General features: G+C 34.1%; 2 protein-coding genes across 6 annotated transcripts in view; one reads left to right on the top strand and one right to left on the bottom strand.

The window, feature by feature from the left end:
• Cbl (E3 ubiquitin-protein ligase CBL) overlaps positions 1-9,689 on the top strand; it is a 35,102-nt gene extending 25,413 nt beyond the window's left edge. Inside the window, exon 7 of the mRNA XM_070111064.1 lies at positions 9,489-9,689. Coding sequence (XP_069967165.1) covers positions 9,489-9,515 — 27 coding nt within the window. The 3' untranslated portion in view covers positions 9,516-9,689. The remainder of the gene's footprint in view (positions 1-9,488) is intronic.
• Unr (cold shock domain-containing Unr) lies at positions 97-27,687 on the bottom strand. Of its 5 annotated transcripts, none has more exons than XM_036360365.2 (14): positions 27,618-27,686; positions 25,168-26,149; positions 22,295-25,092; positions 10,331-10,710; positions 10,085-10,264; positions 9,808-10,022; positions 9,539-9,746; positions 9,037-9,246; positions 8,749-8,982; positions 8,537-8,690; positions 8,293-8,462; positions 5,776-6,789; positions 2,105-2,282; positions 97-2,035 (listed from the first exon to the last, which is right to left on the bottom strand). In XM_036360365.2, the coding sequence occupies exons 3-14, from the start codon at positions 22,329-22,331 to the stop codon at positions 2,019-2,021; spliced, it is 2,997 nt and encodes a 998-aa protein (XP_036216258.1). In that variant the 5' UTR covers positions 22,332-25,092; positions 25,168-26,149; positions 27,618-27,686; the 3' UTR covers positions 97-2,018. The 5 variants fall into 5 exon arrangements, with proteins under 5 accessions (XP_036216258.1, XP_036216260.1, XP_036216261.1 ...); XM_036360367.2 differs by having other exon boundaries at positions 25,579-26,149; XM_036360368.2 differs by having other exon boundaries at positions 8,749-8,979; positions 22,295-26,149; positions 27,618-27,687.
• Positions 27,688-27,827: the final 140 nt, after the last annotated feature.

Raw genomic sequence — 27,827 nt, 5'->3', positions numbered from 1 at the left:
GGTAAGTGTTTTAGTTTCCCCCAAACTGTTATTCGATTTTATCAGAACATAATTAAATTTAATCTAGCGTTGAAAAGCAATAAAAGGCCGCGTGAGTTATAGCTTTAGTGAAGTATGTATTTATTTTATTTGATTTCATAGAGTTTGCATCTTGTTACTTTTGCAGTTTTATGTTTTTCATGTTTGTTGTTGTGATGTTTTTGATGTTTCGTTTTTATTGATATTCAAACAAATATATATTCCTTCCATTTCAATCTTTTTATATTTTTGGTTTTGTATGTTGTTATAATTTTAACATGGCTGCAGGACTGATCCCAATTTTGAATGTAATTGAAATTCATTGTTTTCTTGGATATTATTATAAATATTTTAATATACTTTATTTTTACTTTTTTTATGGTTTTGCTTATTTTGGGGGTTTCTTATTTACTTAAATTATTATTTTTTTGTTGCCTTTTTAATTTATTCTTTATATATGTGTATTTTGCAAATGAAAGGAGCAAATTGAATTCGCTACCTTAAATTTACCATTTAATTGTTTGATTTAGTGCAACAGTTTTCAATTCATCACCATTATTACAATAATAAATCATTTGTAATCATATAAATAATATTTTATAATTAAATACTAAACTTGGTTTAATTTTGTGTTCGCTTCATTTACATCATCTTGAAAGTTTTAACTTTTATTGGTTTTCAAAGGAAATACGTTAATAAAAATTATAAATTTAAAATATTCATTTGTTTTAATTGCTTTCGCAGCATATTACGATTATGTGTGACACAATAGGTATGCGTGTAATTATTTCCATTAATATGTATGTGAAAGAATGAGAATATATATTCTTTGTTAAAAATACTAAACAAGCAATTCAAGGGAGCGCACCGCCAAATATAATTAACTTTGTTAAATCAATGTAATATGTAAAAATGAGACAACAGAAACTTTTTGTTTGTACCAAAATGGTATGAAAAGTTCATACAGTAGTCTTAATATGGCATTGTACCAGTGATTTTGTACAACAGAAAACATCAGAAATTGAATGTATGTAATTGAGAATCTTAACACAAAGTGAATGAATATGATTACGCTTGGATGACAGACCTCTTGGTATTTGCATTTACTTAATAATAGGCCTTAGCTTTTGTTATTAGGGTAGTTTTCATGGATTTTAGATTGTATGTTGATCTTTTATAATAATTTCAATTTAGTCACATTAACTGTTCATATAAGTAAAAGGAATTTCTTCCGTGAAAATAAACTATATATATGATAATAAAAGATAGAAGTGGACAATAAATAAATGAGCACGATTTGTTATCGTTCTGATACTGGTTTAGTTATATGTGTTTCTTGCATTTTTACCGTGGCTTTTGTTTATATTCCAACTATCACTCCATTGACTCGTGTCTACTTCAGCAGTTTCATTTAATTTTGAACTTCAAACATGTTTGAATACTCATCATAATGGTATTATTATTAACTTCAAATAGAAATAAAAATTATAATTAAAAATCCGTTTGCACTTTGGCATTTTTTCCGTAAATTGTTTAAATATAAATAGAGAGATAAGCAATGTTGAGCTGTATTCTATCGCGCATATGCATTGCATGCTTACAATCTCTGTCATATTTCATATACTTCTTTTTTATTTCATTTTGTCATTTTACTCAAGCAGTTCATATTTTGTTTTTATTACTGTATTCCTTTATTTAAGATATTTTGTATTGTGTTATTTTAGTATTCATATTAATAAATATGCCATATTTATTTTCTTTTCTGAGGAAGAGATGTGGCCTTACGCATTTCTTTGCTTCTAAATATTTATATTCAAGCACTCCACACTGCTTACATATATACTATAAATTCTGTTAAATAATATTTATTTGCTCCCTCCTCCTCGCTTATCCTGCACCCTCAATTTATCTTTATTCATTTTTTATTCCATGTGGTGTTGCGGATATTAAATCATGTAAGGCTACAACGCCTTCCAGAAATGTATGTATACTGCTGTAATTTATTCAATTAAAATGCCTGAAACAAAAGCAAATAGCAACGCTTGTAGAGAACAACCAAAAATTATTAATTTACTTTTAAACCCACCTGGAATACGTGCAATGCGTGCTTGAGGCAAGAAACCCTTGCTTTGCGGTCCTCGTGGTGCTCGAGTGATGATTAATCGTGGCACAGTATCGTCTGCATTTAACTTTAAGCGGGATATTAAACGGTCTGGTCGATCGTTAATCTTCAGTACATTGCAAGCTGATGATTTACCATTGCGCTATAATAATATAAATAGTAGAAAACGGTTTATGGTTCATCAACGACTTTTTAGTAAAAAAAAACAAAAATAAAATAATTTGTATCGAACAATAACGATTCCACATCTCTATGTTCGGTGTTGCTTAATATTGTTCACCTAACGGTTGTTTAAAATACCTAAAACTAATCGAGATAGATAAAGAGTTATATCTATATATAATTACGCTAACAAAAAGTTTTGGTTGTGTTGCTGTTGACATATGTGTATAAATGGCTCGTTTTCATTGGTCGATGATATTTCTCCTTTGCGCGTCATAATTAACACAGTCGTGCACAGAAGTACATTTTGTCGCTGTTCAGTATAAGTTGCAAATACCATACATGTTTCGGATAACTGTATATCGTTTGTGGTTGCGATTTTTCCACTTTTAATTGTGTTTGGACTTTGTGTGGTGCAACAATGAATTCTTCTACCATTACATTTTTAACGCACATGCAATTTCAAGCATTGTGAGAAAAATAAACACATTGAAGTGGAAATAACATTTGATATCATTCGTTTTACTTTAGTGAGTTAGAAATTTTTGAACTAATTTCAAGTGCATTGTGTGATAGTTAATATCAACAACAACAACGAAACATAAAGAGATTAAATTTTTTCAGGTTTTCTTTGCATGCGGTTGGTTTGTTGCAACTTCTAACGACATTATCATTGACAACGTTCATTTTATTTTGGTGAGTTAGAAATGTTTAGGTAAATTTCAATAGCATTGTTTGATGGTTAAATTTTTTACTTTTTTTCCAAGGTTAATTAGTTGGTTAGTTGGTTTTCTAAAACTTTTTTTAGATTTTGTTCACATTTTGTTCAAATTGTTCAATAAAATACTATTAACATTGTTAATAAATTGTATTTTCTATTGGTCGAATTCCGACCACTGGCGACTCTACTATAAATAATTAGTACAACGAGAGGAGTTGAATTCCGAATGACTCTCTGCCCCTCCGTTCGTCTGTCTGTGCAAGCGATAACTTGAGTAAAAATTGAGATATCGTCATGAAATTTAATTCACGTATCATTGGCGCCCAAGGGAGCGGAATCGAACCATTGCCACGCTCAATTCCCTTAATCGAAATTTTATAAAGAGCTAACTAAGAACCAAATTACGATATAAAACTGATGCAGTGCATCGTAGTACGGAAGGATATCGCCCCCTTAATCGTTTAATGTACATATCTCACAAACCACTACAGCTATATCAACTAAACTTGCTGTGTACGCAACGTCACCTCTTTATACACAATTATAACGGTTATGTTGAAAACTACTAAAAGAGCGATAACTCATTAAATAAATACGTCAGAAGCATTAATTTTCACAAGCAAGATGGCATATAGGAGACAGATCCAAAATTGGACTATGGGTGTGACACCGCCTATTTTTTGATGAAATCAAATATTTCAGGTACGACTTGACCATTTTCACCACATTTGGTGTATCATATTATATTAACATTTCTATGGTACATTGTAGAAATGGGCGACATCAGATCACTTTGCACATTTCTTCCAAAACATCATAATTTTTGATTCCATCTGATTCTTTAACTTTACAGTATATAAATATAAATCAAGCAGCAGTTGTCGAAATGAAACTGTGCACAAATAGCGGCTTGAATGTATGTTATCTCACGTCTAGAAATAGTCGAAAGCGGACAAAAACTGCCCCTTGATACCGAATATACCATATGAATCATGGTGCCTTTTTACCGAAAATATCGCTCAATCTTTAAATATACTATTTAAATTCATAGAGATTCATATAACGTGCTCGTGTGTCAAAGATGGCCAGGACATCCCTTAGCTTCCATATACCTAATTCCAAAAACTTTCGAACTTCCGGTTTACTTTAAACCACATAGGTATATCGGTCAATCTGTGAGATTTTTTCATGGAACTTATAGGGTCTTTTTCTGATAATAATACTTCGTAATGTTAAAAATTAATAAAATATCGGGTCAATACGACTCCAATGTAAGAGTTTCGAACTTCTGTGTGGCTCTATACCGTACATATCGGTCAATATGTAAAACATCTCTTTGGTTAAGTTTATGTCACATCTCATTTGATGAGGATTATATTGGTCAAGTAAAAAGTTCGTTCGGTTTTTATCTAAGAGATGGCGTTATTGTCCATAGTACTAGTGGTACGTGCCGCATCATGTCACTATACACGGCGCTGAAAACGTGTTTATTTGCTCTAAAAGTTTGTCTTTGACAGTTTTTCGATTGATTGATTCACTACGTTGTGAGCGCTCGTCAAAGATGGACACCAGCAAAGACACCAGTAATTTCGATGTCAAAGATGCACCACGCGTCGGGAGGCCTGTCGTCGAAAATTGCCATAAAATCATGGAAATAGTGGAAACAGACCATCACGTGAGCACTTGTTTAATTGCTGAGGAACTAAAAATAAGCCAGAAAACCGTTTGAAACCATTTGCATAATCTTGGATTCAAAAAGAAGCTCGATGTTTGGGTGCCACACTAACTAACGCAAAAAAACATGAACCGAATTTCCATCTGCGAATCGCTGCTGAATCGCAACAAAATCGACCCGTTTCTGCAGCGGATTGTGACTGGCGATGAAAAATGGGTCACTTACGACAACATCGAGCGCAAACGGTCGTGGTCAATGCTCGGGGAAGCGGCCCAGACGGTGGCCAAGACCGGATTGACGGTCAGGAGGGTTTTGCTGTGTGTTTGGTGGGATTGGCAAGGAATCATCTACTACGAGCTGCTCCCCTATGGCCAAACGCTCAATTCGGCCCTCTACTGCCAACAACTGGACCGCTTGAAGGCAGCACTCATCCAGAAGAGGCCATCTTTGATCAACAGAGGCCGAATTGTGTTCCACGCCAGAAGCTCCGGGAGCTCGGATGGGAGATCCTAATGCACCCACCTTATAGTCCGGACCTGGCACCAAGTAATTACCATCTTTTCCTGTCCATGGCGAACGCGCTTAATGGTGATAAGTTGGCCTCAAGAGAGGCCTGTGAAAATTGGCTCTCCCAGTTTTTTGCCAATAGGGACACAGCCTTCTACAAGAGGGGTATATTGAAGTTGGCAACAAGTTTACGAACAAAACGGCGCATATTTGACTTATATCGGACAAATGAACACAAAGTTATCATCTTTTGAAAAACCAATAAAAAACCGAACGAAGTTTTTTCTTTACCTAATAATATAAATATCAGGGACACTATTGAAGCCTATTACATGATGAACCCCCTTCCCAAACATGTCAAACTGCAAATGTGGCTCCACACTGTGGGCCTACGGTATTTAAGCTTGATATTTGAATGTGTTACGCCACTTTACGGTTTTTCGATAAATTACAATCTGAAACTACTCCAGGGATTACAAAACATAAACCACTCATATGTAGATTCTCTTAAAACTCTCGGGATAGCTGATAATTTTTTGAAATGTTGCGAAAATAATAAAATAATATTACCTGATTGGTAACCACCGAAAATTCAACAGTATCACCTGGATGTAAAGCAACGGCATTGCCTTGCACTTCCGACATGTGAAAGAAGAGCTTTTTGCCATCCTCAATTTCATAATTGAGAAAACCAAATTGTCCTTTAATTGAATCAACAGTTGCACGTTTCTTTTGTCGTACAGCATTTATATCAGCAGCACGTCCGATTTCGTCAATCTTGAATGTGACCAAATCACCTTTTTGTAGCAAATCGCGCTTATTTACCAAACTGGTGATTCCGAATTCGTGCTGTGTCAAAACACTTTGTTTAGTTTCATCCAAAACTTCAATAAGTCCAGCATATTCCTGTTGATCGGGATTGATGCAACGTAGTGGACGTGCCACTATGCCATTATGAGTTGCATCCAAAATGGCTGGCTGTGGTATGGAACCTTTTGGTAGTGTGCGCACATTCTCGGCCGGTAAGCAGTTTCCAGAGGCGGATGTGTTTCCATTCGGCGAAAGGGTATATTCAACCTCTTGACCCAATTCCAACCAGTTAGGGTTGCCAACATAATTGCTAAAGTGAAAAAAGACTTCTTCATCATGGGAAAGCGTCTCAATAAACCCAAAATTTTCTTTGATGACAGCAATAAAGCCACGGTAAGTTTGTCCATGTTCACTCATTGCTAAATTATTATTGTCCAATTTGAAGTCTTCAATCTTTGGTGTGGATAGCAGCTGAGTTGAATTAGTCTGTGGTAAATAACCGTTTTGTGGTGGAATCAACATACCACCGGTGTTACCTCCGATTCCGACGTTAACACCAATGCCGGTTGTAAGACCAACCCCGACACCATTGGACAGTAGCATTTGCTCATTGTTTTGGTTGTGCATGTGTTGATGTTGTAGTTGGTTCGTTGTATTGATTAACATATGTTGTGATTGCTGTTGTTGTTGTTGTTGCAATTGTTGCTGATGTATTTGTTGCATTTGTCCAATTAGTTGTACATTTACAGCAATGAATTCTTTGTTTCGTTTTACCTGGATGGTTGAAAATATAATAGATAAAAATAATTAAATTTCATAAGGGGTAACCAAGTTACATCTAAGTCAAAATTATTTACAAAAACTGAAGATCATGTTTTGTCGACATTAGACAACTTCTCTAAAAAAATAGCGTTCAAGAGTTATATAAACTTTCCTGAATACCTCCCGTTATCGCCAATGACTGTTCAACAACTTGTTCCAATGAATGGAATGAAGTTGTGTGGGGATGTAGTAAGTTCATATGAACTTCACATACTTTGTGGCGAGGAACACGCCGCAAAACCGAATCGTTTCTTGAAATCATGATGTTTATTCGGAGGTGAAATAAAATATGAACAGATGTTTTCTTTAGAATTTCTTGCGATTTAGTTTACATTTAGCGTTTATGCCTATTATCTTTCGGACCACCTAAATTTTAATTTGAATGTGCGAAGAATTCTATTTTCACTTCTTAACAAGTAATTTGAGTGTTCTGAGATAACAAGGGGACTTAACGAAGGCCTGTGCTTGTTCCTTTGACAGATGGATTTAATATTATGTAAATGAATAAATAATATAAAACAAGTACGGAAGGGCTAAGTTCGGATGTAGCCGAAAAATGTATATTCTTGCAAGTAGCAGGGATCAAAGCCAGGTATTGGCAAAACTTTATATTAACAAGAAAGGAAGTTCGGGTGTAACCGAACATTTTTATACCCTTGCGATGTGCAAGGATCAAGGCCGGGGAAGTACTTCCAGGTGTTGGCAAAACTCTATATTAAGAAAAATTGCGTAAGAATTAAACATTTTTTTTTGGCGAGACCGTGAATGAATAACAAACATATTTGTTATCTTATTAACCAGCACTGAAATCCACATATTCGGTATCTGTAGACTTGAAAATCAATCAATTTAGTCATGAGATGGCCTATCTTAAAAGCACTATTTGTCCAAAGTTTTATTTCGATACCTTCGTCAGTGTTTGGTTTATATACTGTAAAGTCAAATAGATTTGGGAAGTAGGCGTGGTTGTAATACAATTTGGCCCATTTTCACTTTACCGTGACATAAGGACAGGAATATAATTTTATACGCCAAATTTCATTGAAATTAATCGAGTAGTTCCTGAGATATGGAGATTCGCCTAAAAGTGGCCGGTACCATATCCATTGTTAATTTTTTGCACCGTTTCTTTTGAAACACTTAAGTATCATCTTAGCTGTAAAATTGAATGCTACTGACGAGTTATTGCACTCTTAGTTGTTTTTAAAATAACCGTTACATCGAATGCGGGCGTGGTTATCATACGATGTTCATCATCAAGATATTTTAAATTTTACTCAAGTTATCGCTTGCACGGACAGACTATGCCGTTTTATTAAAAACTGTTAAATTAAAGTTAATATAAATAATTGTGACCTTGATTGATTTTGTTAGAGGATAACAAAGCAAAATTAATAACTTATCTTTGAAATACTTAAAATACCCCTTGTGGAATTCCGTACATCACATACTCACCAAGTAGATATCGAATCGTACACGATCTCCAATTCTTGGTGGTTTCTCGCAGTCTTTAAGGAAATACATTATAGTCTTTTTGACATCACCGTGATCATATGTGATCACACCGCCTTCTACACGATCTTGGGACTTGACAGGACTTTTAGGCGCCTCACGTGTTACAGAGCCTATCACAAAAAGCACATTGACAAATTAAGTTTATTTTGAAGTTATTTTAAATAAAAGTAATTGAATGCCTTACCTTCAATATTACTTGCCATTAGCATCTCAAACTGCACCGTGTTTGGTGGTAGGTGCTTTATGCGAATGGCATGCAAGCGAGATGTATTGTATGGAACACCGGGTTCTTGAACGACTGTAAATTCAACTTCGTCATTAACAGCGATTTCCCGGCTCTGAAAATTAAACTAAGTTATTAATTTGATTTATACATATTGTGCCAAATACACTTACAGTATCCAACACCTCCGTAAAGTGAAAAAATAAACGTAAATTGCGTTCAACACAACGTAAAAAGCCAAAACCGTCTTTAAGTGAAGCAACTACACCTTGCTCACGCTTCTCACCAGAAACCTTAAAGGTTTCATCTAGTAAAGAAATCGAAGTAGCACGTTGCAGTTGGTCGCGCCTATCAGTCGCGAGTAAAAATTGAACCCAGTCGCCATGCCGCAAAGTAAAGTCACCCTTCTTTAGAAAAAAAATTAGTATTTATATCATAGTTTGGTTTCCTTCTGCATTTACCTGATCCTTGTCCCCAAATGGAACTTCTACTTCCGAATAGTCCGGTGCTCGATACCGTATACGACCGGGTAATGGGTCATTAGTTTGCCGAGTTGGATTATTGCGGTCAAGGGGCTTCAACACCTGCCCTTTGTAGATCGTGGTATCCACGTCCTCAAATATAACGGATCCTGGTGCTAATCTCGTTATATTACAAGCAAATTCTCGACCCTGATAAACAAGAAACAATTTCTACATTATATTATATACCTTTTATATTAAACTATTGTATATGAATGAATGTAAGGCTTTGTGTGCGTGCAAACAATTTCAAATACTATTACTAAAGATATTAATATTGTTTTTAGCTACCAAAATTTATTTAAAAAAATACATTTTATACATTTTTCTTTTAAATTTTTGATACTGAAATGCGTAATTTTTAATTATGTTTCCAATCAAATTCAAATCAGCAAAATGGGCAATGGTCAAATATCTAAATGCTCATTATAAGGATACTTACGTTACGAGTTTGTATGGTAAATTCCACATCGTCACCTGGACGCAACTCAACGTTTCCCTCAGCTTCAGAAAAATGGAAGAAAATTTCTTTGACGACATCAGCACGTTCAATAAAACCAAACGATTCTTTCATGGAGCATACAACACCACGATACTTAACAGGCTGTGCAGGATTCTCCAAACGAATGTGGCAAGCACCAAGGTTACCTCTGTGAAATTCGAAGCGGTCAAAAATATTGCACCACAACAATATAATTAACAAACAAATACCTTTGGTTAGTTGCAATTTGAAAACTAACTTTGTCGCCGGCGCGTAAATTGACATTTCCCTCAACATCGTCTTTGGTATAAGGTAAGAAAAAGCACTCGCCACGATTTTCATAGCTGATACGACCAGTTGTCTCGTTCGACGAAAGTAAATTGTTAGCGCAATCAGTACGAAGTTCTGTTGTAACAGTGCCAGTAACTCGTTCCTCCGATAACACCTGCCGTTTATATAATGAAGTATGAAACTGATTATGCATAGGTATCTCTTTATTCTACTCACCACTTCTGGAGCTATCTTCGATACTTGGCTTGCTATTGGCTTGCCTGTCCGACGATCATAAGTCATTTCAAATTCAACCGGATCACCGATTTTTAAGTGGTCAATATTACCGCTGAATTGCGAGAAGTGAAAGAATAAACGTGCCTGACGCTCACAACATTGAATGAATCCATAAGAATGCTAAAAGAAAAATATGCATTTATATATAAAGATCCAATATTCGAATGGAAGGTTTTGCGTACGTACCAAAAGTTTCTCAATAATTCCAGTCTCACGAGTGGCTTGACTTGGATCGTTGGCAGCTGACGAAGAGCTCGATTGCGAACTAAATATAGATGAGGAGTTATTACCGCCCCCGCCACCACTACCTCCACCATTACTCAAAACGCTATTTGATTGGAACACACCGATTGTTGCCGGATTTTGAATGATCTCTGGAACGTCGTTAGCGTCGAAAATCCCAATCGGTGGAGGGTGTTGGGATATCGGTGGCTGAGTTTGCGATTGAGTCGGTGGCGGACCTAGCGTAGAATCCAAAGTGAAAGTGCCAATTGGCGGAAAAGTGGTTTGAATACGCATGGCATTCATGTTGAAAAAGCCATCGCAGGAAATGTTATCGTAGATGTCTATAAATGTAATAAATAAAATAAATATATATATATATATATGTTTTTTTTTTTTTGAAATTTTCAGTTTGCTAAGTTATTTTGAGTTTTCGCACAAAATATATATTTAAATGTATGTAAATATTTTTTCAATTCCAAGTTCTACTCAACTATTTTAAGGTTTCCCAATTGTGAAAACGCCTCGCTGCTCAAAACGCAGGAACTGATTGATAAAGTCACACAAAACGATTCAATGACAAACCATAGATTGAAGACAGGGACAAACAAACACAGACACATAGAGGATCATTTACAAACACATCAAAACATGCACGCGTAAATAAACCGCACACTACAAATTGCTTTTTCAATTATTTTGTTTATAACGACGGAGGAAGTAAACACTAAAATAGATTAAAATTTTGCAATTTAACAGTTTCCAGGACACACAAGTTTCTAGTTTTTTTCACTAATAATTCGGAAAGACGATGAGCAATTTAAAATAAATATAAAATTTGAAATTTTTCAAAATTAATGTGACAAACTTGAAATAAATCGGGTCGAAAGAGCTGATTGGAAAATTTATGAAATAACTTTGATAACATGTCAGTAAATAATCAATCATTATTAATATTGCATTTGATGTTAAATAAACTAAAAAATTTATTCCACATAAAATTAGAATTATTCTATATTTTAACTCTTACTAAATTACTTTCAAAGTTTTACAGAATAATAAAATATTTAATGCTTCGTTGAAGAGCCCCTTTTTATAACACACCATCACACCCCCGGGGCATATAATCTATGAGATGCTGATGACATGTTAATGGTATTCCCTCCCAATCCTCTTTCACTACCTGTTACACACCTCTTGTTTCGGTTGGTTTCCGTTCTGTAACAGTTTTTAATATCGGTCTACAAGTTGTATATGGGGATGAGTCACGTGGTTAACCTCACCATCGCACTTGCTAGTATGGTTGGTAGTACGGTTTGTACATTAATATTAACGTTGTATTGCATTAGATATATAAAACTACCTTAATTAGTATTCTTTCAATCAAGAGCAAACACTTTTTTGTTGTATGGTCTACTCGGGTGTATAAACGACTTTAGTTAGGCTAAACTTCAAATCAGCTGATTGTTTGTGCCGGTGTATAATGTGATAAATTGCTTGTAAAACTTTGCTTTTTGTTTATCGATTTGATAAATTGTTTGAGAATTTAAATATAAATATTTTATTCATCAGCATTTAATGCCTGTTTTGAACGTATTTAAAAAAAATTATAACACACACTTGTCTTTCCATTCAGAAGACAATAAACAGCTGATTTGCATTTAAGCTTTGGTAATTAAAACAGAGTCCGTATTGTTATTTTTTTGCCAAATATATAATTATTTACCAAACATGTTACCCAAACTTATCAAATTTTCTTTCATACTATAATTTTTAGCTAATTAAAAGTCTATGTGATACAAGTGAATCAAAGAAATATAAAAACCACTAAGGATGGTCTAAGTTCGGGTGTAACCGAACATTTTATACTCCCGCTAGGCAAAGTGATATACGGGATTATCGTATATATTTTAATTAAAAGTAGGCAGTAGTCCACCCATTATTTGCGATCATATGCAAGAAAATCCACTGTTATTAGAAAGAGATCTTTCGGAGTTTCATTAAGATTTCTTAAATATTGACCGATAGATGCGGTATAAAGTCAACCGGAAGTTCGAAAATATTTATATATTATATGTCGACTAAGGGAATTATTGACCCGATTTTACTCTTTTTTGGCATAAGGCATATTATCACAAAAATATTTTCCCAGTATTTCAATACTAAAACTAACAGAGTCACCGATATGTTCGGTAAAAAATCAGCCATTTGCACTGGTGTCCACATATTTAGTGCCTACGTCCGTGAAAAGTTATAGTCCGATTTCGTCAAATATTGGGCGTAAAAATAAAGTTGGTTGAGTTAGCTTAAGTGGTTTGAAAGATATATACATTTAAACATTTAGAGGAAGGGGTCACGCCCACATTAAAAAAAAAGTTTTTAGGCCACAAGTGCCTCTCACCACTGTTATGCGCTGTACAAAATTACAGTTTTGTATCTTAGTTTAGTGCTTAGTTATTACACATTATAGATTTTCGTTTAATGGAGTTTTGTAGGCGTGGCACTGGTCCGATTACACCTATCTGCAATACCAACCCTCCTTGGGGGCCAAGTAACATTTTTACCAAGTTTCATCATGATATCTTAATTTTTACTCAATATTTATAGGACTTTATGGACAGGACCAGAGGAAGAGATTGTTTTTTTAACAGGATAACGATCCGAAACACACCACCAAAATTGTTACTCACTGGCTCCAATGTCAACGATTTCAACTCATCCAATGGCCAGCATAAAATCCCGACATTAACCCGATTGAAAATTGTAAAGAGGAGATTGTGCAAACACCGAACAGCGCCGAGCAATATGGAGGAGCTATGGAGCAGAGCACAAATCGAATGGAGAAGTATACCGAAGGATATAATAGAAAATTTAGTTAAAAGTATGCCAGTCTTTGAATTAAATATTCAATATGGTTATTTTAGGTAATTTACTTTTTACGAGCAAAACTGTACTTAATAAGTTTACTTCAGTTTTTGTTGTATTTCTCTTTTGTTTTTGTGAATAAACATTTATTTTATTCTGCAATTAGTACATAAACTTATCTTGAAAATTTGTATTATTTTAGCTGTCCTAAAAAATTATACAGCACTTAGGATGCAAAGTGGTGCACATCGCCACTGTATATATTGAATAAAGAGGCTAAAATAATTGGATATGCTAATGACATTACTGTGCCAATTGTAGCAAAGGAGCGTCTGTGTAGCTAGGTCTTAAAAAATTAAAACCGGCTCGATGTGTCGAAACTTTAGCTGGCGGGCCAAAAGACAGAAGCAGTCCTGATTTCAAGTAGGAAGAAACTAGAGACCATTACTCTAAACATTGACGGATATGCAATTAAAGCTCAGCCATCATTAAGCGAGTAATTTCGGCACTAGCGCGAATTATGGCCAACATTGGTGGATCAAACCAAGAGAGAAAGTTACTTTTAGCAAAATTCAACCAACAAGCGTTAACCTATAAAATATATACCAAAATGGTAAAATAAAAGAAAGACAAGAGTCTAAATGAGTGGCAAAAATATTGGGATACATTAACCAAAGGGCAATGGACGCAGCGACTTATTAAAAATGTCATAACCTGGGTGGACAGAAAGCACAGACATACGAACTTCTAACTTGCGAAAGAGCGAAACGAGAGCAATAAACAGAGTATAAGTACAATGAGATGCAAGAGCCAATAAACGGTTGTCCAGCAAGGTAGATACGAAGCTGACGGAGTTAAAGCACGTAGGCGAAACCCTTCGCGGCATATTAGTGTGGTCCCGAAAGAGGTGCTCAAACCAACCCTCGTACCTATGAATCATTTAACCTGTATTATTACAACATTTCAATATATAACAAGTAGGGAAGGGATAAGTTCGGATGAAACCGAACATTTTATACTCTCGCAATTCAAATTTCCTTCAGGTGTGGCAAAACCTTATATTAAACAAGGGCTAAGTTCGGATGTAACCGAACATTTTATACTCTCGCAAAGTCAAATGGTATACTCGTTTGAGATTTCTTTGTGGATTGGCTGATATTTTCGGTAGAAGGTCAACTATAGGCACGGGGTCCACATATTTAGTACTTAGGGGCTTGAACAGTTTTGGTTCGACTTAGACATTTTTGGTCACAAGGTGGCATACTTTAATCGCATTATTCACGCAAAGTTTTATCCCGATACAGTCATTCTTGCCTGATTTGCATAGTGGAAAGTGAAAGAATCAGATGGAATTGAAAATGGTGTTATATGGGAAATAGGCGTGGTTGTAGTCCGATTTCCCATTCCCATTTACGCACTATACCATAGAAATATAAAAAGAACGTTATGCACCAAATTTGGTTGAAATCGGTTAAGCAGATCCCAAGATATGGGTTTTCACCTAAAAGTGGGTTGTGCCACGCCCACTGTCTAATTTTGAACCCGGTTCTTATAAAGTCATCTCATACCATCGCAGTAATAAAATCTAATGTCTCTGGCGTGTTTAGTGCTTGGTTTATCGCGCTTTTAGTATTTTTTAACAGTACCGTTATATGGGGAGTGGGCGGGGTAGTCACCTGATTTCACCCATTTTCAACTATCGATAGAGGTGCTAAAAACATTTGTTCTGTGAATTTTGTTATTATAGCTTTAGCGGTTTAGGAGATATGCACATTAAACCTATTATGTGTACTAAGTTTCATAAAGATACTAAATTTTTACTCAAGTTACAGCTTGCACAGATGGACGGACGGACGGACAAACAGTCACCCGGATTTCAACTTGTCTCTTCGCCCTGATCATTTATATAATATGTGTATATGGTATATAACCCTGTATCTAACTCGATTAGTTACTATGTTGCGAGAGTATAAAAATAAGTCTAAAAAAAGTTATTGATCAACGTAATTCATTGAACGCAAGCGACAGTATTTTCAGCATATATGCCCTTCCGACAACCCGCGAAATATAGTAGTTTTTGCCCAAACTAAACTTTAAGACCAATATATTATGTAGGTACATTACATCATAAATATACTTTACATCTAGTTTCTCTGAAATACGCCAATCAACATTGGTAAACTGTTCTATAAAACTACAAAAAATTTCTCATGTAAAATTTGGTGTTTGACGCTTATGTTATATTCACGGGAAAGACTTGATTTCTTTGTGTTATTGAAAACAAAGCCTAATTCTAATTTTTTGTTAGTTCGTTCAGTTTATATGGGAGCTATATGCTATAGTGGCCCGTTATCGGTGGCTCCGACAAATGAGTAGCGTCTTGGTAACAAAAGGACGTGTGCAAAATTTCTGATCGTTATCTCAAAACCTGAGGGACTATTATATATCAATAACATATACATACTTTGTAGGGTCTCTGAAGTTTCCTTTTGTGTGTTACAAACTTTGTGTCAAACTTAATATTCTTGTTTTGTTAGGATACAAAACTTCTAACATAGTATTTTAAGTATTCTGAATTTAGATATGACTTGTCTTTCTTGTTGATATCGACCATCTTCACCACCTTTATGTTCGAAATAACAGCCCTTTGCGGAATAAAATCCGGGTCAATTTCGGTAACGTAAAACCGGCACTTGTGGGAATCGTCGTCAGCTAGACGTTATCGTTATAAAGATTTGCTTTCGGGAAATTTGAAAACATACTACTTTTATCGCACTACATCTTCAATATTATAGAAAAGGTGCATACAAAAAAAAAATAAAAAAATACGCCCAAAAAGGCAGCAGCATTATTTGGATAAAACAGAAACCTTGATATGGATTATATGGTGATAGAACAAAGCCTTATTTTATCAATTTGTGGCACAAAATGATAATGTTAGAGGCTCTATGAAAGGAAGTCGTAGCATTTTGAAATAGAGGGATATAGAGGAATTTAGTATGTAAATGAAATACTATTTTCATACTCTTGCAACATGTTGCTACAGAGCACCATATAATAGTTTTGTTCACTTAACGGTTGTTTGTATCACCTATGTATAACAAATTTGTAGTTTGAGTTTTTAGATGGGCGTAATCGGACCACTGCCACGCCCACAAAACACTATAAATCGAAAACATATAAATTCTAATAACTAAATCGAAAATTAAGATACAAAACTGTAATTTGGTACAACGAATCGCAATAACAAGATGCACTTATGGTTAACATAAGTCTACATACACCCCCATGTTTTCGAGTTTCAGAAAGTAAAAAAACTTTTTAGAAAAATATGTTGATACAGTTTTATTCTACTCTTCTTTCTAATCATAATAAACAAACAAAAAAATTTTAACATAAAACAACAAAGTTTTGGACGAAAAACTCAAAAACTGCGTTGCAAAAGTCTACATACAGTACAAAGGGCTATACTATATACACTGCTTGCAGAGTTTAGTCATAAAAATTTTTTTCTTTCCTTTTATCGTGTTTATTATTTGGTTATTATTGAATTTAGTTGTGGTTTGACACTTACATAGTTACAATGACCGCCCGAAAAGAAATCAGTTGGTATAAGAAATTTGGTGATAAAATATAAAAAAACATACGGTAAAATTTCAAAATTTGAAAAAAAAAAAGATTCAGTGCGATAAATCAATAACTAAATGCGATCAGAGACAATTTTACATTCAGGATGGCACAAGAGGACGTTATAGCAGGTGTAAAAATTCGACGATGAGCGTGGCACCGCCTGCATTTAGGCAAAATCACTTAACTCCGGATCTACTCAACCTAATTCGGTACATAGGATTATTTCGATATTCCCATGTTAATAGTACAGTGCAAAAATGGTAGAAATCGAACAGCAATCACGGCTACTTCCCATATAACAAAACTTTAAATTCCATCTGATTCACTTTCCAGTATGGAAAACAAGCATCAATTAATGTATCGCGACAAAACTTAGCACAAATAGTGCCTTTAAAGTATGCCATCTCAAAATTGGAAAATAACTATTCAAGCTACCAGATACCAGAAGTTTGCGCCTCAGAGCCTATTGTCGACTCTTTACCGAAAATAGCGCTGTGTGTGAGATATACCTATAATTAAAATTAGGAGCGAATGCTTTCCTGATGATAGTAAGTCGGAGTGTCGAAAATGGGTTGAATCGAGTCAATATTTCCCTTAGCCCTCATATACCTAATATAAGACGTGCCCAACTGCAGCACTGGAAGTAATGCTAGAACTCACACCGCTACATATAGTAATCAAACAGACAGCCAAACAGACTCTGCAGAGGGAAGGTAATCTCGTCCCAGCAGATGAGGGCTCTAAGTGATGAAATGCCATTAGCCCTTATCCCAAGAGACAGCATTACCTAAGTAGTAAGCTGCACTAAGAAGTTCAAAGTTACCCTTAGCAGTAAGGCGAAATGGAATGATTCCATGCTCGACCTACTGCTAACACAATCAAGTGGTACACCGACGGCTCTAAAACGTCTGAGGGGATTGGTGCATGATCCGCAGGACCACGCACCAAACTCTTTATCCCCATGGGAAGTATTGCAAGCATCTTTCTAGCGGAAATCTATGCTATAAGTCTGTGTGTAGAGATAAACCTCCAACGCAACTAAAAGCGATCTCTGCCTATGAGGTCAAATCGCTACTAGTGCAGGAGTGTATAGAACGGCTGAACAACCTATCAACCCGCAACCAAGTGCACCTTTTTTGGGTGCCTGGACACAGAGGAGCTGCTACATAGGGAGGAAAGAGTAGGCAGGGAGATACATTGGCAACAACTCCAAGGCATACGCCATGCCAGGTTGCTAATGTGGAGTTTCGACCTCAGAAGGTTTAAAATTGTAATCAATCTCCCGAGAACCAAATCCGGCTACTTGTCGCGTTCTACACAGGCCATTGCAGGCTCAAGAAGCATCTATACAACATGGAATTAGCCTCTTGTGCAAACTGCCGATTCTGCGACATGGAGTCGGAAGCCTCAGAACACTTGCTTGTAGACTGCATAGCAGTCTGCAGACGCAGAACTAAGGCTCTTGAATCCATGTTTCCAAATAGGGATCACATCGCTTCATTAACACCTAGCAGTATATTGGAGTTCATCAATGCGCTGGGGCTAGGTGAGTCATTGTGACTTAGGGGAGTGTACAATAGACCAAAGGTCGCGGTACATACCTCTATTCTAATCTATCTATCTATCTAATATAAGATTTTCGAACTTCCGAGTGACTTTATACCGCATGTATCAGCCAATATGTGAGTTATCTTAATAAAAAAGAGAGAGCGTATTTTCCTAATAACAGTGTATCCTTGTGATTAAAATAAGTACAATCGGGTGAAAACTTGCCTTAGCCTCCAATTAACTAATCTCAGAATTTTAAAACATGCGGTTGATTTTACTCCATATATGTTGGTGAATTATTTGCCAAAAATAGCTACAATCGGGTCAATACTACCCCTATCTCTCATATACCTAACATAAGATTTTCAAACTTCCGGTTGTCCTTATGGTATATATATATATCAGTCAATAAGTAAGATATCTGATTAATATGGATATAGTGTAGTTCAACGTATAATATTGGATATACTATAGTTTAATGCCAAAAATATGTGAATTTAGTCTATAAATTACCCCAACTCCCAAATACTACATATGTATATTGATTTTCGTTAGTTTATGAAACCTTAGGCCGAACATGTCGTTCAATCTGTAAGGTATATATTTACAAAATTGCTTGAAAATATTATCTCAAGTATACCTCAGCAATGTCAAAATTAACTCAATCAGCTCGTCTCTTTCTCTGTCTTTATAATGATGACGGGGAAATAAAATATAGTAATAAAACTAAGGGAGTAACTTAATAAAAGTAGAATACAAATTCGATTGTAATCCATTATCGTTATCGTCATAATAATAGTTGAATTGTTTCGCAACATTTTTTAATATAAATTTTTGCCACACATGAAGGTATTTCTCCTGCTTTGATCCTTGCAAGTTGCAAGAGTATGAAATGTTCGGTTACACTCAAACTTAGTCCCTCCTTACTTGTTTCTTGTTAAAAAAACAGCTGATACCAACTATCCGTATGCGGTTAATAAATTCAGTACAGGCGATATGAGCGCCGAAGATAATTCACTGTCAGTGGACATCTTAAAAGGGTGTTACGATCAGAATAACGAAAAAAATGATTTTGTAACTTAATTTATATAAATATTTACCGTTGGTACCAATTAGCACTAAAAACACTACACTAAAGTATGTTAACAAATCACTGGTGATTACTTTTTATGCTAAAAATAATACTATGTATGTATGTATGTGTATAGATATATGTATATACATATAAAGTTGAAAAACATAAAATTATCCAGTTTTTTATGCGTTGTGTAATTGACAAATAGGTGAATATGGAATCAGTGATTTAAAAATGTTTAATTACTCACAAACTGTTATAGTAGAGTATTGACAACCAAACTTAGTGAAAACATTTCTTAGGGAAAAACATTCGAATAGAACACAAAATATCATAATTATTGAGTTTATGGAGAATATACATATATCTGGAGAGATTTTACAAAACGCAATAAACGTAATTTACCATCCAAATGACTCTTTATTCAGTCGATAATGTGATATAAATCTGTAAAATAAGCATGTAAGCATAAAAATACAAGCCAAATTTCACATGCGATTCCCCTGGTGCATCAAGTGGAGTAATTTTTTCGTTACTTATTTCTTACAATAAAATAAAATCTAAAATAGCGGAACTCATGCAAACTTTATAACACTTTATTCAATATTTTAAATTTATCAAACGCTTCCAAATTTATTCTTAGTCACATTACTTGTAGTAAACAGCTGATTCGAATATTGGTTTTGCGTATGTTTGAGAAGACGAAAATCCAATTAGATTCTGTGACACCATTGATAATCATAATTGGTTTGCAATTCTGACAAATGTGCAAATCTGTCTAGGATTCCCCAACACCCTGATAAACTGCTATAACTAAGCCATAGGATACAAAAGCCGGATTTTCATTCGGCCAAGGACTGTCAACCCGGCAAAGTGCCGCTACAACAACAACAACATCAGCATACAAAACTGTAATTTGGTATAGGACATCAATACAGGAAGGGCCATCAGCGGTGAGAAAATTTTTTAAAATTGGGTGAGGTACCGGCCCCTTATATGTTTCAGTATACATCTCACAAACTTCTAAAGCTATACCAACCAAACTTATTGAGAGACATTCTCTTTAGCACCTCCTCTACAGTGTAAACGGGATAAATCAGTTATGCTAAGAACTACTATAAGGTAAGATATAAATGTGTTGGTAGGGAACATTTGTTGTGAACGAACCTTCATTTTTTTTCTGTTTGGTTGACATGACATCAGTCAAACTTATTCAATAACCTTACGATCATTGAAAAAACAATATCATATTTTTTCATTGTGTTGAAAATGTCAAATTTTGTACCCGAAAGCGATGATTTGCGGAAAGCCTTAATTTTTTGTTTCCATTTGAAGAAAAGTACTGCAAAGTCACATCGACTGCTTGTTGAGGCATATGGTGATCATGCTCTATCGGAAGCAACATGCAAAAGATGGTTTCAACGGTTCAGCGATAATGACCACCAAAAAAGTTTGAATACGCCGACCTGTAAGCAATATTGGATGAAGATGCTACTTTGAGTCAAAAGCAAATTACAGCAATGTTGTTGCACAACAAACGATTTCAGACCGTTTGAAAGCTATGGGAAAGAGCCAAAAGTGTAAAAAATGGATAAAGACAATGAATTGAATAAAAGACAAATGAAACCCTGAAAAAACACATGCGAAATTTTGCCTTAAATACACGAAAGAAAATCAGCAAATGGACCAAAAGACACGTAAAGTAATTTTGTTACACGACAATGCACCTGCGGCTCAGGATACAATCAAAGTACTTTACAGGGAGCTGCTACCCCTCCAGGCGTATTCACCAGACTTGGCCCCTTCCGATTACCATTTGTGTTCATTGATGGGGCACGCATTTTCTGAGCAATACTTCGATTCCTACGCAGAAGTCAAAAATTGGATGTCTGATTGGTTTGCTTCAACAGACGAACATTTCTATACGTATAGTATCCACAAATTGCCGGAACGGTAGTGAGAATGTGTAAAAAGCAATGGTCAATACTTTGAATACGGTTATTTCATACCGGTACACCTGGTATATGCTGTAGTGGTCTGATATAGGCGGTTCCGGCAAATAATCAGCGTCCTGGTGGGAAAAGGACCTGTCCAAAATACACGGACGGAAAGACAGACGGACCGTTTTCACGACAGTCGGGTCTGCGACTCAGCTCGTTACCCTGATCAATTAGATATATGATTTGTAGCGTCTCCGACGCTTCCTTCTGGGTGTTACAAACATCGTGGCAAACTTAATATACCCTGTTCAGTGTATAAAAACGACAGGAGCATTATATCTTCACAATGAATATTTTCGTGCCATCTTTATGTTGCATGTGAACCGGTATACAAAATGGACAATGAGCTACCACATATGTATCTCAGGACCGAATAAAACTATGCACAAATAGTGTTTGCCTTACATGCCATCCCTGCCATCTACAAATGGTCGAAATCGGATCATAAATTTTAAAACCTCGGAAATCCAAGAAATCTAAAAAAGGGGTTCAGTATTTCTCCTGGCTCCTTAAGGTATCACCCTAAATACGGGACTCGCTTTTTGGACCCCAACAGACAAAATATTTTCTTTGTGAGTAAGCATAAGTGAGTAAGTGTAAATTCAAAATTTTAATATTCGAATTTAGTTATGGTATATAAAACAATCCAACCGCTACAATGTAATAAAAATATATATTGAATGCCGACTTAAGTGAATTATATTACATAAATCTATATGAAATATGTGTGTAAGAAACTCAAAACTTATAAAGGGATAATAGTAGGTATACTGCCCCTATTAAAAATATGTTTATAAATTTTATATTTACCTTCACCTGCGCGGTAACCTTTTGATTGGGCATTCATGTTGCTAAATACACGAGGAATACTTGTTGTTGGTAGTGGTAGTAGTGGTGGTAATGAGTGTTGCAATTGCTTTGTTCTCGGGGGATACACTTTGGTGTTGTGGACTTTGGATAAGGATGATAGACTTGAAATCAATTCTTACGATAAGAAAGCGCGTTCGTATAATTCAGTCGTAAATCAAATTTATTTAAAGTGCAAACTGCACGGATGGCAACAAATGAAGAAAATGTGTAGACAGTCGCGAAATAAAATATAATTTCTAATCCTTTTTATGCACAATTGGTAGGTTTTTTTGAAAATTTTATTTCGATTCGACGGTAATGTTATCTTATTAGATTAATAACACGCTCACGCTATTATTTATGGAGGCAGTGACAGTTCACTGAAAGCCTTTCTGAATGTTTTTGTATGTATGTGTTAAATGCCGAAACACAGCGCCATTGTTGGATTGTATGAAGAGAGCTAAATAGTATTCTGTCAATCTCATTTGATGTTATGATTTGCTTTCTAAATGTTATAAACGTGATTATTTATTTCTTATGATTCGCCGAAAATTTCTCATTACTCAATCATGGTTTGAGCCTGGCCCTCATACGTTTTACACTACTTTACTTGTGTATCACTAGGAGTTTTGTTTGCTATTGTTCTAAAGTTTTAGCTTTATATATAGACAAATCTGATATACATATATTTTTTATATTAAGAGAGATTTCTTGAAGATGTAACTAAAGCATTTGATAGTTAAACTTAAGCTGTTATAGCTTTGCTGCCGATTCGCTGTTTGGGTTTTTGTTGTTGTTTTGTTACTGGGCTGCTGTTTTTATGTTATTGTTATTTACTAATCTAAGCTTTAAATGTAGCAAAGTCTTTTTATTATTCATATACTACGTTAGTCCTTAGCACGTTTCCTTACAGTACTCCAGTTTATTTCAGTGTTTCTTAAACTTCAGGAGCTGCTCGATTAATGCTTTTGTATTTTTTTCGCGTTTTAAGTCTGTTTGCTCATATATATAAGCTTATTATTATCCACTTAATTAATATAAAATATAATATAATAATATACTATAGTATATATGTATCGAAGTCCTTTAAGATATCACGAATTTGTTTCAATGTTTCATTATCTTCATTTGCATTTGCTTTAGTTGTTTCTATTTTGTGTTGTAGTTTTACGTCTATATTTAAATTTTATTTTTTACTTCTAGTAATTAATTCAATTTAATTTAACGAAAATTTCTTTTGTTGCTGTTTTGTAATAATAATCTTTGTTTTTGTTGCTATTCCTTACTTTTTGTTTTATTTTATATTATAAATTTACAATAATTATCACAGAGTTGTTAAATCTTTCTTTGAATTTTTGTTTGTGTTTTTGTTGTTCTTTATAAACAGTTCCTTTATTTAATTTTGTCTTATTTTGTTATTGATGCATAGTATCATTCACACACAAACACACTATAGGTACTAGACACATTCACATGCGCAAACGTTCTTTAATAAATTAATTTAGTTATTTTCTTTCTTTTTTAATATATGTTATAAATTTCATCGGTTTATTTTTGCAGTCTGTCTAAATGAGTTCCGACTTTCAGCTTATCGCGATTGGTTCCCGGATCTTTCTTTGACTATCTCCGTATTGAGTGTCCAGAGCAAGCGCGCAAATGCTCGCCAACAAATGTCCTTTTTTTCGTTGCTAATTCATATATTTATATTTATCTGTTTATACTCTAGATATTTGTAGTTAACCAGTAGTATTGTTATTATTGTAAAATATATGATTTATTCACATGTAAAAGTGATTTATAATATTTGAGTTCAGTTTTTGGAAATATATTTTTGGATTACTATTTTCGATTCCTTCACTCCTTGTTAAATAATAATGTTTTTATTATTGAAGATTTAATTTGTTATTTAAATGTTTATTTGAAGAATGGTGTAAACTCATTGTTGCTACCTTGCAATTATTTACTTATTTTTATTTTACACTGCATTCATTGCAGCTTTCGGCTCAACTAGTTTGCTACAGCTATTTCCTTCGATACGTAGTTTTAGTTATATTCTGCTCTCTTCAATATATATTTTTATTTTTTTAAATAAATCGCTTCGTTGGTCATGCACTTCCGCCTGGTTTTCTTTTCGATATTGTTCAATCGGTTTAAATTTTCTATTATTTCTATTATTTTTGGAAATTTTCAAAAGCGTTTACATATCCCTTTCGTCTAAGCACCAAGTCATAGTAGGCATTTGTTTATTTGCTGTTTACCTGGACGACAGGAATTATGCCGTCTAATTGTCAACAGTGGGTAAAAGTTAAATCCTGTTTTTCACCGTTAGCTCTTATGACCGTATTTAATTTATTTTATATTGATTTTCTCACTTTACGCACTTAGTTATCATAAAATATACCACCGAATACAAAGCTACGTTATCTGTGTTTTGGTTTTTATTTCACTCCCTCGTTACCCAATATCTATGTAATTATTTTGTTGTGAATCGTTCTTTATTTTGTTTTGCTTTTTTTATTGTAGTCTTAGATCTTAATTTTTGTGTTTTAAATTTCTTTTCACAACACTCTTAATTTTCTATTCTGAAAGTTTTTTTTTATAATTTATATTTATGTTTGCTTGTAACTAATTCTTTTCTTATTGCGTTTTGTACTTTAAAACTTTTCTTTTCAGTTGTTTTTTGTTGCTGGTTTTGTTGCTTTTGTTTTTATTGTGGTTTAGTATTTTAAAGTTGGACTGCTTCCATTAACATTTAAAACCTGTATGAATGCAATGAAGATTTAATGATTAGGAGCTGTGTTTAAGGGAATAGGTGGAGTGTTTATTTCAATTACGTGGTTATTAAGAGTTTGGGATAAATTTAACAGAATATTCTGCCTCCAAAACTGAGGGGTGAGCACAACTGGCGCAGGAAAGACTGGACGATCCTTTCGTAGTTATTTTCTGCTGAACTTTATTTACTTTGTGTGTATTTTAAAAAGCAGTCTAACTGCTGGCGATGACAATATTTTTTAAGTCAGTAGTATCGGACCTCGGAATGTTTTTTATGAGTTTATGAAAATATAATGATGGATTTATCGATTCCAATTTTAGCCGTTTAACTATTTGCAGTTCCCATGTGGCAGAGTATCATAACGGATAGAATCGGTTTATTTTTAATTCACCTCGTTCTCACAACAATCATTACATTGTCAGGCGTGATAATATTTCCTCCCAAATTGATTTATTTGTTTTGAGATTCTTACGTTATTAAATACCGTTTCCAGTGGATAGCGTTTATATTTTACTAAATTTCTACTCCAAAAATTATTGAGTATTAAGAGTATTTTTTAGATAAATTATCGGCGTTACGGTTTATTTGGCTGGACTCGACCAAAAAGAAAAAATAAAGCCCGAAAGCTCGCGTACGAGCACGTACGAATAAGCACTTTCTCACAAGTATTTAATGCACAGACTTTACTTATTGTCCGCTAAAAAGATATTAAATTAATTATGACTTCTTTAATTCATAAATTGTATGAAAGTTTTTTTATTGTGATTGATTTAAACTTTGGGAACAAGAAAGTATTCGTGTGGATTTCTTTATTCCTCCACCACTTCTTAACATCTGCAACAGTGTTCAGAATATTGGTATATCTTAATCGTGCGCGATTTTGTTGTTGGGGTTTGTAGTTTGATTAACTTGTTTTATTTATTTTTATTTTTTTTTTATTTTTTTAAGTATTTGTTGATTTTGTTATTTCGTTTTCGATGGTGTTTTAGATTATGATGAGAATAGTTTAGTGTGATGTCAAAACGGAGTTTTAGTTACAAAAGCTGAAAATATATAAATTTATTACAATCATATACATATTTATTATTACATAAATGTACATAAATGTTTTAATAAATATAGTTATAGATTCAATACACGAAATGATGTAATAAATAATTTTGAAAATAACCCAAAAATGGACCGCATTTACAATTAGGAGGAGCTGGTCCATCAAACCAAACCAAAGTATAAATACTGTATAATAATTCATATTATATTTTTATTTAAAGATGTCACAAAGTTACCAAAACATAACAAATATATTAAAAAATCTGGTATTTCAATAATTGTGATCACAATATTACTATGATATGATTTAATATGATTTCAATAGCACCAAAAACTCAAAACAATTTTAATCTTTTCCGATTATGGGAAAATAAAAAAGCGCAAATCAGTTGACTTAACAATGAAAATAATGAAGTGATGAAGTTTGAAACAAGTGCTATATTCTTTAGCTATCTGTTATATAAAAAAACGTGAATTTTCGTGCACTGTGATTTTTTAAGTCTAACTGTTTAACAACATTTCTTATTTTCATCATCTGATCGCCAAATATAATAAATGATTATGAAATAAATTATTAAAACTATATGTTTATATTAATTATAAATTGTGTACCAAAAATTTAAGTTCGATTTTTGATATATCTTTATTTGGACACGAAATCTGTTATTGAATTGTGTGATCTAGTAAAGTGTACATTTTGAGTAACCAACAAGTACAATATATCACCAGTTATTTTTCTTTGTAAAAATCATATAACCGGCATATAGAGAAAGTTTCTTTGATATGTACACATTTTTTTCGCATCTCAAAACCCAAAGAAAATATATATAAACACCCCGCCCATCCAACCCTCAATGGTTCGGATTCAGGCTATATAGCCTTTCCACGTTGAGCATCCAAGAAATGCAATATTGATTTTTCACTGCACTACGCTGTAATGCACCTCCTTCCACAAAACCACAAAGGCTTTCTGTAGGCTGATGTGTTGCCCATACACATAAGTGCATTAAGTGAATTGTGTACACACGTACGCAAAGTTCGCGATGCTATTGCTATGTATATACATGTGTAAATTTAAGATCGTAACCTAGGTCCTAGCCGGTAGGATATTTAATATTTACATATATTTAGTTTAACTAATGTGGTTTTTTATTTATGCTACACTTAATTATTTACTATCATGACAACATTTCCGTTAGCAAAGGCATCTATAAGAAAATACGAAGATGAATTTTCTTTTCATGACGGCTCGCCTAGCTTGACGCTGCAAAGCATATACTTCTGAATCGGCGAAATTTTCTTTTAAAGTTCTCATGTTTCAATCTTAGTTGCAGCACTTTTTATATATTTTAACACACCATTAAACATTTTTATATTAGAAAATAACAAATTTATCACAAACTTGATTTAAATATTGAAAATATTTCAAAAATTTAAAAATTTTCACAACCAAATACGTACCCACGACACAGCACAACGACGCCATATTGCATTCGCTTTATTTCGTCCGCGGGTTGCCATATTTTTGACACCTTTATTCGAACAAACCAAACCAGAAATATATTCAATTGAGGAATTTAGATAAATCCACTACAAATTCGTTAATTCACAACAAAATATCACCAGCAAGTCACGATTACTGAAACTCCATTTCATTGAAAGAGCGTAGAA

Source organism: Bactrocera oleae, chromosome 6, assembly GCF_042242935.1.
Source record: "Bactrocera oleae isolate idBacOlea1 chromosome 6, idBacOlea1, whole genome shotgun sequence".
Classification (NCBI taxonomy): Eukaryota; Metazoa; Arthropoda; class Insecta; order Diptera; family Tephritidae; genus Bactrocera; species Bactrocera oleae.
Note: the sequence above shows the minus strand (reverse complement) of the source record. Positions and strands in the feature narration are given on the sequence as shown.